General features: G+C 46.7%; 1 protein-coding gene across 4 annotated transcripts in view; it reads right to left on the reverse strand.

The window, feature by feature from the left end:
- The window catches only part of SIPA1L3 (signal induced proliferation associated 1 like 3), a 234,986-nt gene that overhangs the window by 21,824 nt on the left and 198,158 nt on the right, over window positions 1-15,004 (reverse strand). For 3 of the 4 annotated variants that reach the window (XM_032326309.1, XM_032326311.1, XM_032326310.1), the window contains exon 16: window positions 7,601-7,822. The exons of the other annotated variant lie outside the window; for it this stretch is intronic. In XM_032326309.1, the coding sequence (XP_032182200.1) occupies window positions 7,601-7,822 (222 nt within the window). The remainder of the gene's footprint in view (window positions 1-7,600; window positions 7,823-15,004) is intronic. 4 annotated transcript variants of the gene reach the window in all.

Genomic DNA, 15,004 nt, shown 5'->3' on the forward strand with positions numbered 1-15,004 from the left:
GACAGATTTTGGAATTACTCCTGGTGGGGCAGGGGATAAGCTCGTAACATGTGGTGACCTTATGGGGACAAATCACAAAACCAACAAGCATAGTATTTGCAATTATTAACTGGGCAAGTGATGTAACCATTCTGGACTTCAGTAGTTCTTATCTGGAAAATGGGAAGCAAACTACTTGCATCTCTTTGTTCTACAGTGAGAATTAAATGAGTCAATGTAGGTGAAGGGCTTATGACAGTACTTGGTAAAGTAGGTACTCACATACGTAGGTAAATAAGTTATGCAAACGAGTCCCTGTGCCTTGGGATAAAATGTCAGTGACAGCTTCATACACGGGGGTAAAAAAAGTATGTTTAACCTCAAATAATTTAGCTTGAAGATGATGTTTTCTGGAAAACTAGGTTAGGTGACTCAGACAGATCTTTAACAATGAAAAAGACACTATCTCCAAAATGCTCAGAGAGTGTCTGAATAAGACAGCTTTATGAAATGGAAGTATGTGGACAAAAGCGGTTCTAAATTAACATATTATCTTCCACATGTGATTTAAAAAATGTATCTATATGAAACGCCTGGCTGGCTCAGTCAGCGGAGGTGTGATTCTTGATCTTGGGGCTGTGAGCTCGATCCCCACATTGGGAGCAGAGATTACTTAAAAATACAATCTTTAAAAAAAAATGTACCTATAACTAAATTATCATTATAAGAAGCCATGCAAATACTTTATGTGTTGTCCCAAATATTTCATATATTTATATATTGATATATTTTATATATTTAGTTTACAAACATACAAACGTACACATCTAAGGGTGCCTGGATGGCTCAGGCAGTTAAATGTCTGCCTTTGGCTCAGGTCATGATCCCAGGATCCTGGCACTGAGCCTCACGTCTGGGCTCCCTGCTCAGCAAGGAGTTTGCTTCTCATTCTCTCCCCCTGCTCATGATCTCTCTCTCTCAAATAAATAAAATCTTTAAAACATACAAACATAAACATCTATAAAGAGATATAAATTCATGTATTTTGGGGCACCTGGGTGGCTCAGTGGGTTAAGCCTCTGCCTTTGGCTCAGGTCATGATGGGATTGAGCCCTGCTATGGGCTCTCTGCTCGGCAGGGAGCCTGCCTCTACCTCTCTCTGTGCCTCTCTCTGCCTCTCTGCCTACTTGTGATTTCTGTCAAATAAATAAATAAAATATTAAAAAAATTCATATCTTTCAATAGTTACCCTGAATGTAAAAGGATAAATGTCCCAATCAAAAGACACAGGGTATAAGATTGGAGAAAAACACAAGACCCATCAATATGCTGTCTGCAAGAGACTCACTTTAGACCCAAAGACACCTCCAGACTTAAAGTAAAATGGTAGAAAACCATTTACCATGCTAATAGGCATCAAAAGAAAGCTGGGGTAGTAATCCTTATATCAGAAAAATTGGATTTTAAACCAAAGACTGTAATAAGAGATGAGGAAGGACACTATATCATACTTACAGGGTCTGTCCAACAAGAAGATCTAACAATTGTTACCTAACAATATTTATGCTCCTAACATGGGAGCAGTCAATTATACAAGAAAATTAATGACAAAATCAAAGAAACACATCGACAATAATACAATAACAGTAGGGGACTTTAACACCCCCTTCACTGAAATGGACAGATCATCTAAGAAGATCTCAACAAGGAAACAAAGACTTTAAATGACACAATACACCAGATGGACTTCACAGATATATTCAGAACACTTCATCCCAAAGCAACAGAATACACATTCTTCTCTATTGCACATGGAACAGTCCCAGAACAGATCACAACCTGGGTCACAAATCAGGTCTCACCTGGTACCAAAAGACTGGGATCATTCCCTGCATATTTTCAAACCATAATGCTTTGAAACTCAAACTCAATCACAAGAGGAAAGTTGGAAAGCACTCAAATACATGGAGGCTAAAGAGCATCCTACTAAAGAATGAATGGGTCAACCAGTAAATTAAAGAAGAATTGAAAGAATTCATGAAAATGAAAACATAATTGTTCAAAATCTTTGGGACACAGCAAAGGCGCCCTAAGAGGAAAGTATTATACCAATACAAACCTTTCTCAAGAAACAAAAAAGGTCTCAAGTACACAACCTAAACCTACACCTAAAGGAGCTGGAGGAAGAACAGCAAATAAAGCCTAAAGCTAGCAGCAGAAGAGAAATAACAAAGATCAGAACAGAAATCAAGGAAATAAAAACTAAAAGAACAGTAGAACAGATAAAATCCCCTGGCCAGACTTATCAAAAAAAAAAAAAAAAAAAAAAAAAGAGAAAGGACCCAAATAAATAAAATCAAGAGGAGAGAGCACAACCAACATGGAAAAATACAATTATAAGGACATATTATGAGCAACTAAACGACAACAAATTAGACAATCTGGAAGAAATGGATGCATTCCTGGAGACTATAAACTACCAAAACTGAACAATGAAGAAGTAAAAAACCTGAACAGACCCATAACCAGCAAGGAGATTGAAGCAGTCATCAAAAATCTCCCAACAAACAAGAGCCCAGGGCTAGACAGCATCCTAGGGGAATTCTGCCAAACATTTAAAGAAGAATTAACACCTATTCTTCTGAAACTGTTCTAAAAAATAGAAAGGGAACGAAAACTTCCAAACTCATTTTATGAATGTTTTTCCATTTCTTTGTGTCTTCCTCAATTTCCTTCACTATTTTACAGTTTCAGAGTACAGATCTTTTACCTCTCTAGTCAGGTTTATTTCTAGGCATCTTACGAGTTTTGGTGCAATTGTAAATGGGATGGATTCCTTGATTTCTCTTCCTGTGGCTTCACTGATGGGGTGAAGAAATGCAACAGACTTCTCAATAGATGCAGAAAAAGCATTTGACAAAGCACAACATCCTTTCTTGATTAAAACTCTTCACAGTGTAGGGATAAAGGGTACATACCTCAATATCATAAAAGCCATCTATGAAAATCCCATAGCGAATATAATTTTCAATGGGGAAAACAGAGCTTTTCCCTTAAGGTCAGGAACACAGCAGGGCTGTCCACTATCACCACTGCTATTCAACATAGTACTAGAAGTCCTAGCCTCAGCCATTAGACAACAAAAAGAAATAAAAGGCAACCGAATGGATAAAGAAGTCAAAGTCTCACTCTTTGCAGATGATATGATACTTTATGTGGAACCCAAAAAACTCCACTCCAAAACTGCTAGAACTCATACAGGAATTCAGTAAAGTGCCAGGATGTAAAATCAATGCACAGAAAGCAGCTGCATTTCTATAAACCACCAACAAGACAGAATAAAGAGAAATTGAGGAGTTGATCCCATTTACAACTGCACCCAAAACCATAAGATACCTAGGAATAAACCTAACCAAAGAGGCAAAGAATCTGTACTTGGAAAACTACAAAGTACTCATGAAAGAAATGGAGGAAGACACAAAGAAGTGATAAAATTTTCCATGCTCATGGACTGGGAGAACAAATATTGTGAAAATGTCTATGCTGCTACCTAGAGCAATCTACATATTCAGTGCAATCCCTATCAAAATACCATCAACTTTTTTCTTTTTTTTAAAAAAGATTTTATTTTTTATTTGACAGAGATCACAAGTAGGCAGAGAGGCAGGCAGAGAGAGGGGGAAGCAGCCTCCCTGCTGAGCAGAGAGCCCAATCCGGGGTTCGATCCCAGGACTCTGAGATCATGACCTTAGCCAAAGGCAGAGGCCTAACCCACTGAGCCACCCAGGTGTCCCACCATCAACTTTCTTCACAGAAATAGAACAAATAATCCTAAAATTTACATGGAACCAGAAAAGACCCAAATAGCCAAAGGAATGTTGAAAAAGAAAACCAAAGCTGGTGGTATCACCATTCCAGACTTCAAGCTCTATTACAAAGCTATCATCATCAAGACAGTATGGTACTGGCACAAAAACAGACACATAATCAGTGGAACAGAATAAAGAACTCAGAAATGGACCCTCAACTCTATGATCAACTTATCTTTGACAAAGCAGGAAAGAATGTCCAATGAAAAAAAGACAGTCTCTTCAACAAATGGTGTTGGAGAAATTGGACAGCCACATGCAGAAGAATGAAACTGGACCATTTCCTTACACCACACACAAAAATAGACTCAAAATGGATGAAAGACCTAAATGTGAGACAGGAATCCAACCAAATCTTTGAGGAGAACACAGGCAGCAACCTCTTCGACCTCAGCCTCAGCAACTTCTTAGAAACAGCCAAAGGCAAGGGAAGCCAGGCCAAAAATGAACTACTGGAACTTCATCAAGATCAAAAGCTTTTGCACAGCAAAGGAAACAGTCAACAAAACCAAAAGACCACTGACAGAATGGAAGAAGATATTCACAAGACATATCAGATAAAAGGCTAGTATCCAAAATCTATAAAGAACTTACCAAACTCAACACTAAGAAACAAATAATCCAATCAAGAAATGGGCAGAGGACATGAACAGACATTTCTGCAAAGAAGACATCCAGATGGCCAACAGACAAACAAGAAAGTGCTCCACATCACTCGGCTTCAGGGAAATACAAATCAAAACCACAATGAGATACCACCTCACACCAGTCAGAATGACTAAAATTAATAAGTCAGGAAATAACAGATTTTTGGCAAGGATAAAGAAAGAGGGGAACCCTCCTACACCGTTGGTGGGAACGCAACTCTGGAAAGAAGCATGGAGGTTCCTCAAAAAGTTGAAAATGGAGCTACCCTATGACCTGGCAATTGCACTACTGGGTATTTATCCCAAAGATAAAAATGTAGTGATCCTAAGGGACAGGTGCACCCCAATGTTTATAGCAGCAATGTCCACAATAGCCAAACCATGAAAAGAACCTAGATGTCCATCAACAGATGAATGGACAAAGATGTGGTATATATACACAATGGAGTATTATGCAGCCATCAAAAGAAATGAAATCTTGCCATTTGCAACGATGTGGATGGAACTAGAAGGTATTATGCTGAGCGAAATAAGTCAATCAGAGAAAGACAATTATCATATGATCTCCCTGATATGAGGAATGTGAGAGGCAATGTGGGGGTTTGGGAGATAGGGAAGGAAAAAATGAAACAGGATGTGATTGGGAGGGAGACAAACCATAAGAGACTCTTAATCTTGGGAAACAAACTGAGGGCTGCTGGAGTGGAGGGGGGTGGGCAGGATGGGGTGGCTGGGAGATGAACATGGGGGAGGGTATGTGCTATGATGAGCACTGTGAAGTGTGTAAGACTGATGAATCACAGATCTGTATCCCTGAAACATATATTACATGTTAATAAAAAATATATACATAATAAAAAAGTCTTAAAAAAAAAAAAGACCCGAGTGTTGGTGCTAAAGTTCGAACCCCAAGTATCTGAGTGACCTTATTTGGAAATAGGATCTTTATAGAGGTAACCAGAGCAAAATGGTTAGGATGGACCCTAATCCACTGACTGATGTCCTAATAAAAAGGGGCGTTATCAACACAGAGGTACGTACATAGGGAGGACGCCATGTCAAGATGAAGGCAGAGAATGGGGAGATGCATCTAGAGGCCAAGGAATCCCATACTTGGCCTCAAAATCAGCAACCGCTGGGCGAGCAGACAGATCTCCCTCATAGCCCTCAGAAGGAACCAACCCCGCCAGCACCACGACCTTGGACGTCTGACCTCCAGAGCTGCGGCACCATTCATTATAGGAGTTGAGCACTGGGTCTGCGGCACTTGTGAGGGCAGCCCTAGCATGCACAAGGGGGAAGGACAGCCACCACGTGGAAGAGCCTAACGGGGTCCGCAGGGCATACCCCTCTGGTCACCCTAAAAACCGGGGGCCTTGCAGTATCTCACGGGGTTGCCGTGAGATCAAAGTGAGATGCGTGGCCCATGCGTTCACCGAAGGAGGACCCAGAGCACCAGAAGCCTGCAAGCGTCTTGTGACCAAGACTGTGGCGCCTGCTTTCCAGGGGAACAGAGAAAAGTGACAGGGTGATGGTGGGGATACATGCAGTCGGGAGGGCCCATCCGAGGAGGTGGCATCGTAACAAGCCCTCCCCGGAAATGGCTGCAAGACCCGGAGGAAGAACACTCCAGGCATGAGAGAACCCCGACAATGGCCCCGAGCTTGGCCTGGCCTTGGCAAGTGGGAGGAACAGCAGAGGCCGGGGGCATGGAGTAGAGACAGCGAGGGGCAGAGCAGGAATATGGGAGGGCAGGGGGAGAGGAGGCCAGTCACGCAGGGTCCGGGCAGAGCACAGGCCATTCTATTGCCTGGTGCCACCCGTGTGCCTGGGTCATCCTTCCTGGGAGTGGGGGAAGCCGCAGGAGGTTCTGATCAGGAGAGCAGAGGCTCACAGCCCGGGACCAGCAGTGACGTCTATGAACTGGATTCTTGGTGAGTTCTCTGGGCTCGCCTGCTGACGTCTGTAGGGACCCACATCTCCCCCAACCTTCTCGTTCTGAGCTCTGGGTCACCCACGCATCTGATCGGCTCACCCAGGTCATAAAAGACGTTACAGAGAACCGGAGGGAGGAGGACAGAATCCCTCCTCCCCCAGAACCAGCTCTATCCCTTATCAGCTGATGTGATTTATGGGTAAAATGGGGGTGAATAACAGGTCCACCTCACAGAGCTGCTGTGAGGACTCGGGGAATTAATTCACATCTACCAGGAGCTGAGAACCGGGACTGGTGTACAGTGAATATTCAGTAAATGTGAGATACCACATTCTTCTAACTTATAACAGAAATCCTTCCCTAATGCATATTCCTCTCACTTTTGCCTTACAGCAAAATGCTTCAACCGAGCTGAGCACACGGTTTCCTCCTATTCTGCCCAACCCTTCTCTCCTGTACCCTTGACAGACCTCCATGAGGCTCAGAGCGATGTCAGCTCATGGCCCATCACCTTGGGCTCCCAGGACGCCACACTTGCCCGGGCTCTGCCTTACACTCTGGACCCCGAGGGCTCCCTCTGCCCGACCTGCATAGCCCCCTCCACTCTCTCCGCACTCCTGGCCGTGGGTGTGCCTCCAGCCTCTGCCTCTGTGCTGATGACACCCCACCTGCCCTGGCCAGCCTGACGTCTCCCCTCAGCTCCAGACTCCTGACCCGACTGCCTCCTTCACAGCTTCTGTGCCTCGTGAACGCAACCAAACTGGGAATGAACTTGGGGACTCCTCGCAACGAAGCCTCCTCCTCACTCAGTCCTCATCTTAGTTCAAGGCCAGTCTGCCCTTCCAGTTACAGGACCTGGATGTTCTTCAACCTCGCCCTTCCTCTCCGCCCGCATTCAGTCTGCCAACCAATCCTGGCTGCTCCCTTTAAGTGTATCTGTCCTGAAGCCATCCCCTCTCCTTCCTCGGCCTCCATCCTGCTCTGCCTGCCCCAAATCCCGTCTCCTGCTCAGCAGCTCCTTGAAGGCCATGTCCAACTAAGGGTTTCTGTCCACAGCTGTACCCATGGCACCCTGCCGAAGGAGCAAGGCAGGGGTTGCCCTCTTCCCCCCTGACCCAGAGAGGCCTGGCTTGGGCCCTGCAGCCCTCGCTGGGTGTCCCAGCACTTACTTCTTTGGGTCAGTGAAGGGGAGCGGCCGTGGTGGGGGCTCGTCTGTCCTCTTCCACCCCGTGGGGTGCTTATTGCGTACGGGCTGCTTGGAGAAGAAGGACTTGGGGACGGAGGCGGAGAGCTGGAAGGGGCTGGACTGGGTCAGCTGTGAGGGCCGAGGAGTCTCTGTGCTGGCAGTTTTGTAAACCTGAGCGGGGTAGCCAGCCCGCGAGCTCATGTCACTGCAGAGTAAAAACAAGAGAAATAAACAGAATCCATTCCACATTTCCCCAAAGCAATCGGTTTAAATTTACTCTTGGGAAACAAAAAAGTTCCTTCACACAAGAGAGATACAAATACACTGCTGCTGTGGAAAATTCCAGTATGGAATCCTGAGCAGAAAGAAGGGGAAGTCGCCTACAAGGCCCCCAGTCCCACCCCAGAAATGCCCTCTAGCACATGTGGGAATCACCTGTGGGTGGATGCATCCTGAGATTCCGTCTCCTGGGCATAGCCTGCACAGCTGAAGGTGTGGGTCCTACCTGTCCATCTCTAGAGAGATCCATGGTTTATAATTTGCTCGCTGTCTCGCTCACATGCACGCCCTCTCCCTTTCTCTCTCTCCCTTTTCCTATGCATTACAAATATACCTGTGACTATGATCAGGGAGGTAGGAACTTTTTTGGGGGGAGAAGGAGAACTGTATGTTTACCTGGGATCACATTAATATATTGTTCTGTAACTCTTTTTTTTTTTTTAAATCTAAAATACCGCTTGCCAAGGAGTTCTTTCATTCAAATATTTTTTTGGAGTACCTACTACACATCAGACAACGTTCCCACTGACCCAGTCTAAAACCACAGCTCACGATCCCCAATGCTGGATTCCCCTGGCATTCGTGCTACAGTGAACGGCACACTGCTAACTGGAACCCAGCTGCTGGGGACCCAGCTGTTTACTCCCCTGAGACAAAGTGATTTTTATTTTATTTATTTATTTGACAGACAGATCACAAGTAGGCGGAGAGGCAGGCAGAGAGAGAGAGGAGGAAGCAGGCTCCCTGCTGAGCAGAGAGCCTGATGCAGGGCTCGATCCCAGGACCCTGGGATCATGACCTGAGCCGGAGGCAGAGGCTTTAACCCACTGAGCCACCCAGGTGCCCCACAAAGTGACTTTTAAATAAAATTTAATAAAATTTGAAACTTTCAGATAAAATTCTAATTCCACTTCAAGTCAGATGCATTTGAGAAAATTAATGCCTCTGGGGTTTGAGTCAATAAATGCTTTATGAAGGTCAATTTAACAACATGAAAGGGTGGGGTCCAGTCAAATGAGGAGACCAGCAAATCCTCTCCCCCAAAGCACAAGACCAACAAAATAACCATTTTGGCACTCTGGCAATGGACCAACAGCGTATGACAATCTGAGAGTCTTCTATGCTTGAAAAGCTGTTGCACATTAGATGAGAAGTGAGGGAATCTGGGGCATTTTGGCTGGGGCTCCTGCCATCCTCCTGCCCAGCTCAATGCATAAGGATATCCACCATACCGAAATCTTTGGGAGAGAATCAAGCATATGGGCATTTGTGCACCGAGAGTTTTGGAAAGAGGGGAGAAAAGGGCAGAAGAATCATTTAAAGAAATAATCACTGAAAACTCCCCACATTTGATGAAAAAAAATTCACCTACACACCTAAGAAGCCCCACAAGCCCTAAGCATGGTAAATACAAAGACATTCCAAGCCAGAAAGCTCCAAGTTAGTGAGATAAAAACCTTGAACATCTCAAGAGAAAAAGGATTCATCACATAAAGCAAAACATCAATATAATTAACTGCTGACTACTTCTTTGAAACAAGGTATGGAATATCTTCAAAGTGAAGAAAGAAAGAAACCACCAGCCAAGAATTCTTTATCCAGCAAAACTATCCTTCACATATGAAGGCAAAATAAAAATATTCCCTGATAGAGAGAAAACCGATGCCAGCTCATTTGCCTGGTAAATTAATAAAAGAAGTCCTCGGCTGGGGCGCCTGTGTGGCTCAGTGGGTTAAAGCCTCTGCCTTCGGCTCAGGTCATGATCCCAGTGTTCTGGGATCGAGCCCCACATCGGGCTCTCTGCTCAGCGGGGAGCCTGCTTCCTCCTCTCTCTCTGCCTGCCTCTCTGCCTACTTGTGAACTCTGTCTGTCAAATAAATAAATAAAATCTTTAAAAAAAAAAAAAAAAAAAAAAGAAGTCCTCGGGCTGAAAGACTCCAGGGGTGCTTGGCTGGCTCAGTCCACAGAGAATGAGACCCTCGATCTCAGGTTGCAGGTTCAAGCCCCATACTGGGGGTAGAGATTACTTAAAAATAAAAAAAAAATTTTTTTTAAAATATTTTACTTATTTACTGGAGAGACAGAGAGCAAGCTAAAGAGAGAGCATGAGAGGGAGGAGAGACTCAGTGGGAGAGGGAGAAGCAGACTCCCCAATGAGCAGGGAGCCAGGACCATGGGTTCATAACCTGAACTGAAGGCAGCCATTTAACCAACTGAGCCACCCAGGCGCCCCTAAAAATAAAATCTTAAAAAAAAAAAAGAAGAAAAAGAAAGAAGAAAATGACTCCAGATGGTGACCTGAATCCATACAGAGAAACGAAAGGTCCAAGATGGTGAATTTGTGGGTTAGAATAAGACTGCAGATTCATGTGTTCTTATTTCTTCTCTAATATCCTTAAAGACGTAAGACTGTAAAAGGCAGTAAGAACAGCACTTTCTTGTTGGGCTTATAACATACATGGATGTAATAAAATGACAAAAATAGCACAAAGGATGGGAAATGGAATGTTGTTACACTGAAGAAAAGTTTATTTCTTTAAAATTAAAAAAAACAACAACAACCACATATATTTTCTTGAGAGGTGGGGAGGGGCAGAGGGAGAGGGAGAGAGAGAAACCCAATAGGCTCCCTGCTGAGCATGGAGTGTGGGGCTCGACCTCATGACCCTGGGATTATGACCTGAGCTGAAATCAAGAGCTGGATGCTTAAACAACTGAGCCTCCCAGGTGCCCGTGGAGAAAAGTTTCTATATTTTACTAGATCTAAACTACAATGTCAAGATGCATATTATAATAGCTAAAAAATATGGTCAAAAAATAAAGTGGAATCCGGGATGCCTGGGTGGCTCAGTCGGTTGGGCATCTGCCTTTGGCTCAGGTCATAATCCTGGGGTCCTGAGATCGAGTCTCGCATTGGGCTCCCTGCTTGGTGGGGAGCCTGCTTCCCCCTCTCCCTCAACCTGCCTCTCTGCCTACTTGTGTTCCTTCTCCCTCTGTCAAATAAATAAAATAAAATCTTAAAAAAAAAAAAAGTGGAATCCAAACAGTATGAATCCAAACAGTATTTATTAAGTAAATAAATTTACTTAATACAAAAGATGGCAGTAACAGGTCACCGGGAGCCCTGGGTGGTTCAGGTCATGATTTCTGGGTCGTGAGACTGAGCTAAATGTCCTGCTCAGCGTGGAGTCTGCTCGAGATTCTCTTTCCCTCTGTCCTTCGTCCTGCTCTCACTCTCTCTCAACTAAATACTTTTTTAAAGGTTTTATTTATTTATTTATTTGAAAGAGAGAGAGAGAGCACATGCGTGCGCACAAGCAAGCAGAGCAGCAGGCAGAGGGAGAGGGGGAAGCAGACTCCCCGCAGAGCAGGGAGCCCAATGCGGGGCTCAATCCCAAGTGCCCGGGATCATGATCTGGGCCGAAGATAGACGCTTAACTGACTGAGCCACCCAGGCACCCCTCAACTAAATAAAATCTTTAAAAAATAAATAAATAAAAGAACTGAGCAGGGAAGAGAGTAACCATACAGAAAATAGCAAAACGGGGACTGTAAATCCAACTGCTATCAACGATTTCCTTAAAAGTGAATGTTTCAGCACCAGAAGTGAACGACAGAGATTGTCAGACAGGACTAAAAGAAGCAAGGTCTAACTAGATATGCTTTCTAAGATTTAGCAACATCTATTGGGGGGCCATGCCCAGGGAGCCAGGGAGTGTAGGACATCAGGAAGGGACCTCAGAGTGATCAGGAGGCCCCCCCAGGGAGGCAGTGCCACCTGAGCCGAGAACTCAAGGGTGAGCTGTGTCAGTCTAACGTGGTACCTCCCAGAAATCTGTGCCACAGAAAAGTCTGCCCAAGTACTTGTGGATGGTCATCGGGAATGGTCACTGGGGATGGTCACCACAGTGCTGGGTGTAATTGAGAAAGTTAGGGCCTCTTGATCTCAGGGCCGTGGATTCAAGGCCCATGCTGCATGTAGAGATTACTTAAGACAATAAATTAAAACTTAAAAAAAAAAAAAAAAGGAAGTTAGACCTGGCCTAGATGTCTTTTAACAGGGGATTAACAAAAGTTTCAAGCACATCTTGATGATCAAAAATGATGCAGCCAGTTCGGGGCGCCTGGGTGGCCCGGTCCACTAAGCATCTGTCGTGATCCCTGGGTCCGCTAAGCATCAGGTCGTGATCCCTGGGTCCTGGGATTGAGCCCCGTGCCCCTCTGGCAGGCTTAGCTGGGTGCAGTGCTTAGCGGGGAGTCTGCCTCTCCCTCTGCCCCTTCCCTGGCTCCTTCACTCTTTCTGTTAAATAAAATCTTAAAAAAAAAAAAAAAACCCCAAATGTAAAACAAAAACAAAAAAATTATGCAGCCAGTTCAAAGAATGAGGTAGGTTTATTTATGAACAAGGACAGATGTCTGACTGAGCTGGGGACTTCTGTAACTTGTAGCTAAAGGCATGCCCATGACTGTGTCCCCATCTCCAGTGTCTCTGAGACTCGGGGGTGGATGGTGGCTTTGCACACAGTATGGCCTCAGCACAAAACAATCCCCCAGAATATGCTGTGTTTTTCATCCCAGCCCTGAAGTGGGTGCCCCTTCCAACACATCCGTGGACCATGAGTCCAGGTGTCCAGCCCCGGGGGGAGTTCTTATCCCACCTACTGATCCCTTTCTGAAGCACCAACAAGTCCTCAGCCAGGACTTGAAAAGCAGGGAGCACCATGAGGTAGACGAGAACTCGGGCTGCCCCGCTCATCTGACCTGGGTCCCAACCCCAGCTCCCAACACCACCCTGTGACCTTAGCTCAGGTCCCTTCCCCTCAGTGAGCCTGTCCTCTCTGAGAAACGAGGGACAGAAGCACCATGGCCTGAAGTCACATGTGCAAAGTTGTGAAGGGATGTGGTGCGCCCAGGGGCAAAAAGCTGGGACTCCAGGTTTGGCCAGGACTGGGCTGGGGGTGTCCTGCTCTGTGTTCCCACCCCACCTGCCGGGAGGTGCTATGCATATCTGTGTTATGTCTCAGGGGCGTGTTTTGGATTTGGTGGGAGGAAAAGATTTTGTGGCTTTGGAAAAAAGTTGACAAAACCACATGCTGGCTGGAGAAGCCAGAGCTGCACTCACACATGCAACCCCTCAGTCTTGGTGGGTGGCCCGGGGTGGGTGACAGGCCTTCGGGAGGCAGGGACAGAGCTGGCTGTGCCTGTAAGCATGGCGGGACCCTGTTCTAGGCATCTTACAGGTGTCCCTCCATTAATCATCCTGGCAGGCCCATGAGGCAGGAGTCACCACCATACCCATGTTTCAGTGGGGAAACTGAGGCCCGTAGAGATGAAATAACTTGTCCTGAATGATGCAGTTAGTAGGCGAGGGTGCCAGGACACAAACCAGTCTGGCTCAAGAACCCAGGCTTTTAACCACAAGCCTGTACTTTCAAGGACAACGGCAGTCATGATAAACACGTGGTAAGTGCAAACGAAACCTAGCATCGGGGGGATGGTTTTGGACCCAGTGTGTCTCAGGCCCCATGCGAAGTACTTTAAATGCATGATGTTGGTTCATTCTGGCAGCCAGAGACCACAGATCCCATTATTAATCCCATCTTACAGATGAGAACACTGAGCCACAGAGAAACTAAGTAGCCTTGTTGGAGGTCATACAGCTGGGTCAGCTGTTGAGCTGTAACCTGGACATTTCCCAGAGCCCGGGAAATAACACTGCTCCCCCACGTACCCCTCATGGCTTGGCCTTAATTGCTAGACTGCCCTTGGCCTCTCAGCCCGGCATCTGGCAGGCCTGGAGTGTTGCATCAGTCCCTGCCTGTGGCTGGAGTTATGCTCCAGAGTAAGATATGGGCTCAAACCGATGCAGAATCCAATCAGGGCTCATCACCTCTGCCCCTCGCCCCCCATCACTGCAACAGCCTCCTCCTGCCCACCCCCCACCAAACATGGCCAGAGGGAGCCTGTGAACACCTGCATCGGATCACAGCCCTTTTCTGCCCAGGACCCTATGGGGCTCCGCCTTGCTCAGGAGAGAGTCAGAATCCTCTCCTCTGCCCACAAGGCCCTACACCACCTGGCCTGCCCCCTCTGCCCTCAGCTCCTCCCACTCACCAGGCTTCAACCACTTGGAAGCTCTTCCCAGCCAGAAACATTTTGGCCTCAGGGCCTTTGCATTGCTCCCACCTTTCCTTGAGAGGGCTTGGACTCCTCGCCCAGGCTGACTGGACTCTCCAAGTGGGTCTCTGTCACATGTGACCCCGGTGGATGCGAGGCCCTCGCATTATATTTAAGGGTTGTGTCCCCAGAATGGTATCTCCGAGGTTCCCTCCTGGCCCAGCCTGGGGAAGCAAAGCCACTTGCTTCTTGCCTGGCTGTGGCAGCTCCTCATGGAGCAGAGAGCCTCTGAGTACCCCTCACAGCTCTGACAAATTGCTCTGGAAACCCAGGAAGCTTGGGGCGTGCGCTGCGTCGGAGAGGGTGTGGGGCCAGGTGGCTGCCTGCCTGGGATCACTCGGCCCACTGCGGTGCCCACGGCAGGCGCTGGCGCCTGGCTGTGTGCCTGGAAGCCGGGCTCCCGTGACGAACGTCTGGGGAGAGCGTCTGCGAAGTCCCTGAAACCCATGGCAGGCACAAGCTGCTACAGGCTCCTGCAGCTCCTGAAGCAGGGCTGGAACTCGGGGAGGGCAGGGCTGGCTGTTTCCCTGCTTGGGCATGGCACGGCCCATCCCTCTCCTGGCAGTCCTCGGAGTTTGTGGGCAAACTCAATTCCTTCTACCCTTCAAACTGTCCAGAATAATCTTTTTCAAACCGAAGTCAGATTATGCATTCACACGCCTCCCATGGCTCCCACGTCCTTCACAACCAAATCCCAGCAGCTGACCGTGGTCCGTAAGCCTGCCAGAACCCGGCTCTGGCCTGCTCTGCAAAACTGACTTCCTGCTCCTCCCTTTCTAGCCACCTGACCATTTCTTAGGCACCGCAAATGAATTCCCCTTCAGGGTCTTGGTATTTGCTGCTTCCTCTGCCTGGGTCGATCCCTTACTTCCTGGAAAATACCAACTCCTCCGAGAGGCCTTCCCGGCTCTCCATCCTGTTGGTTTTTTCT

This window comes from Mustela erminea, chromosome 19, assembly GCF_009829155.1.
Source record: "Mustela erminea isolate mMusErm1 chromosome 19, mMusErm1.Pri, whole genome shotgun sequence".
NCBI classification, from domain to species: Eukaryota; Metazoa; Chordata; class Mammalia; order Carnivora; family Mustelidae; genus Mustela; species Mustela erminea.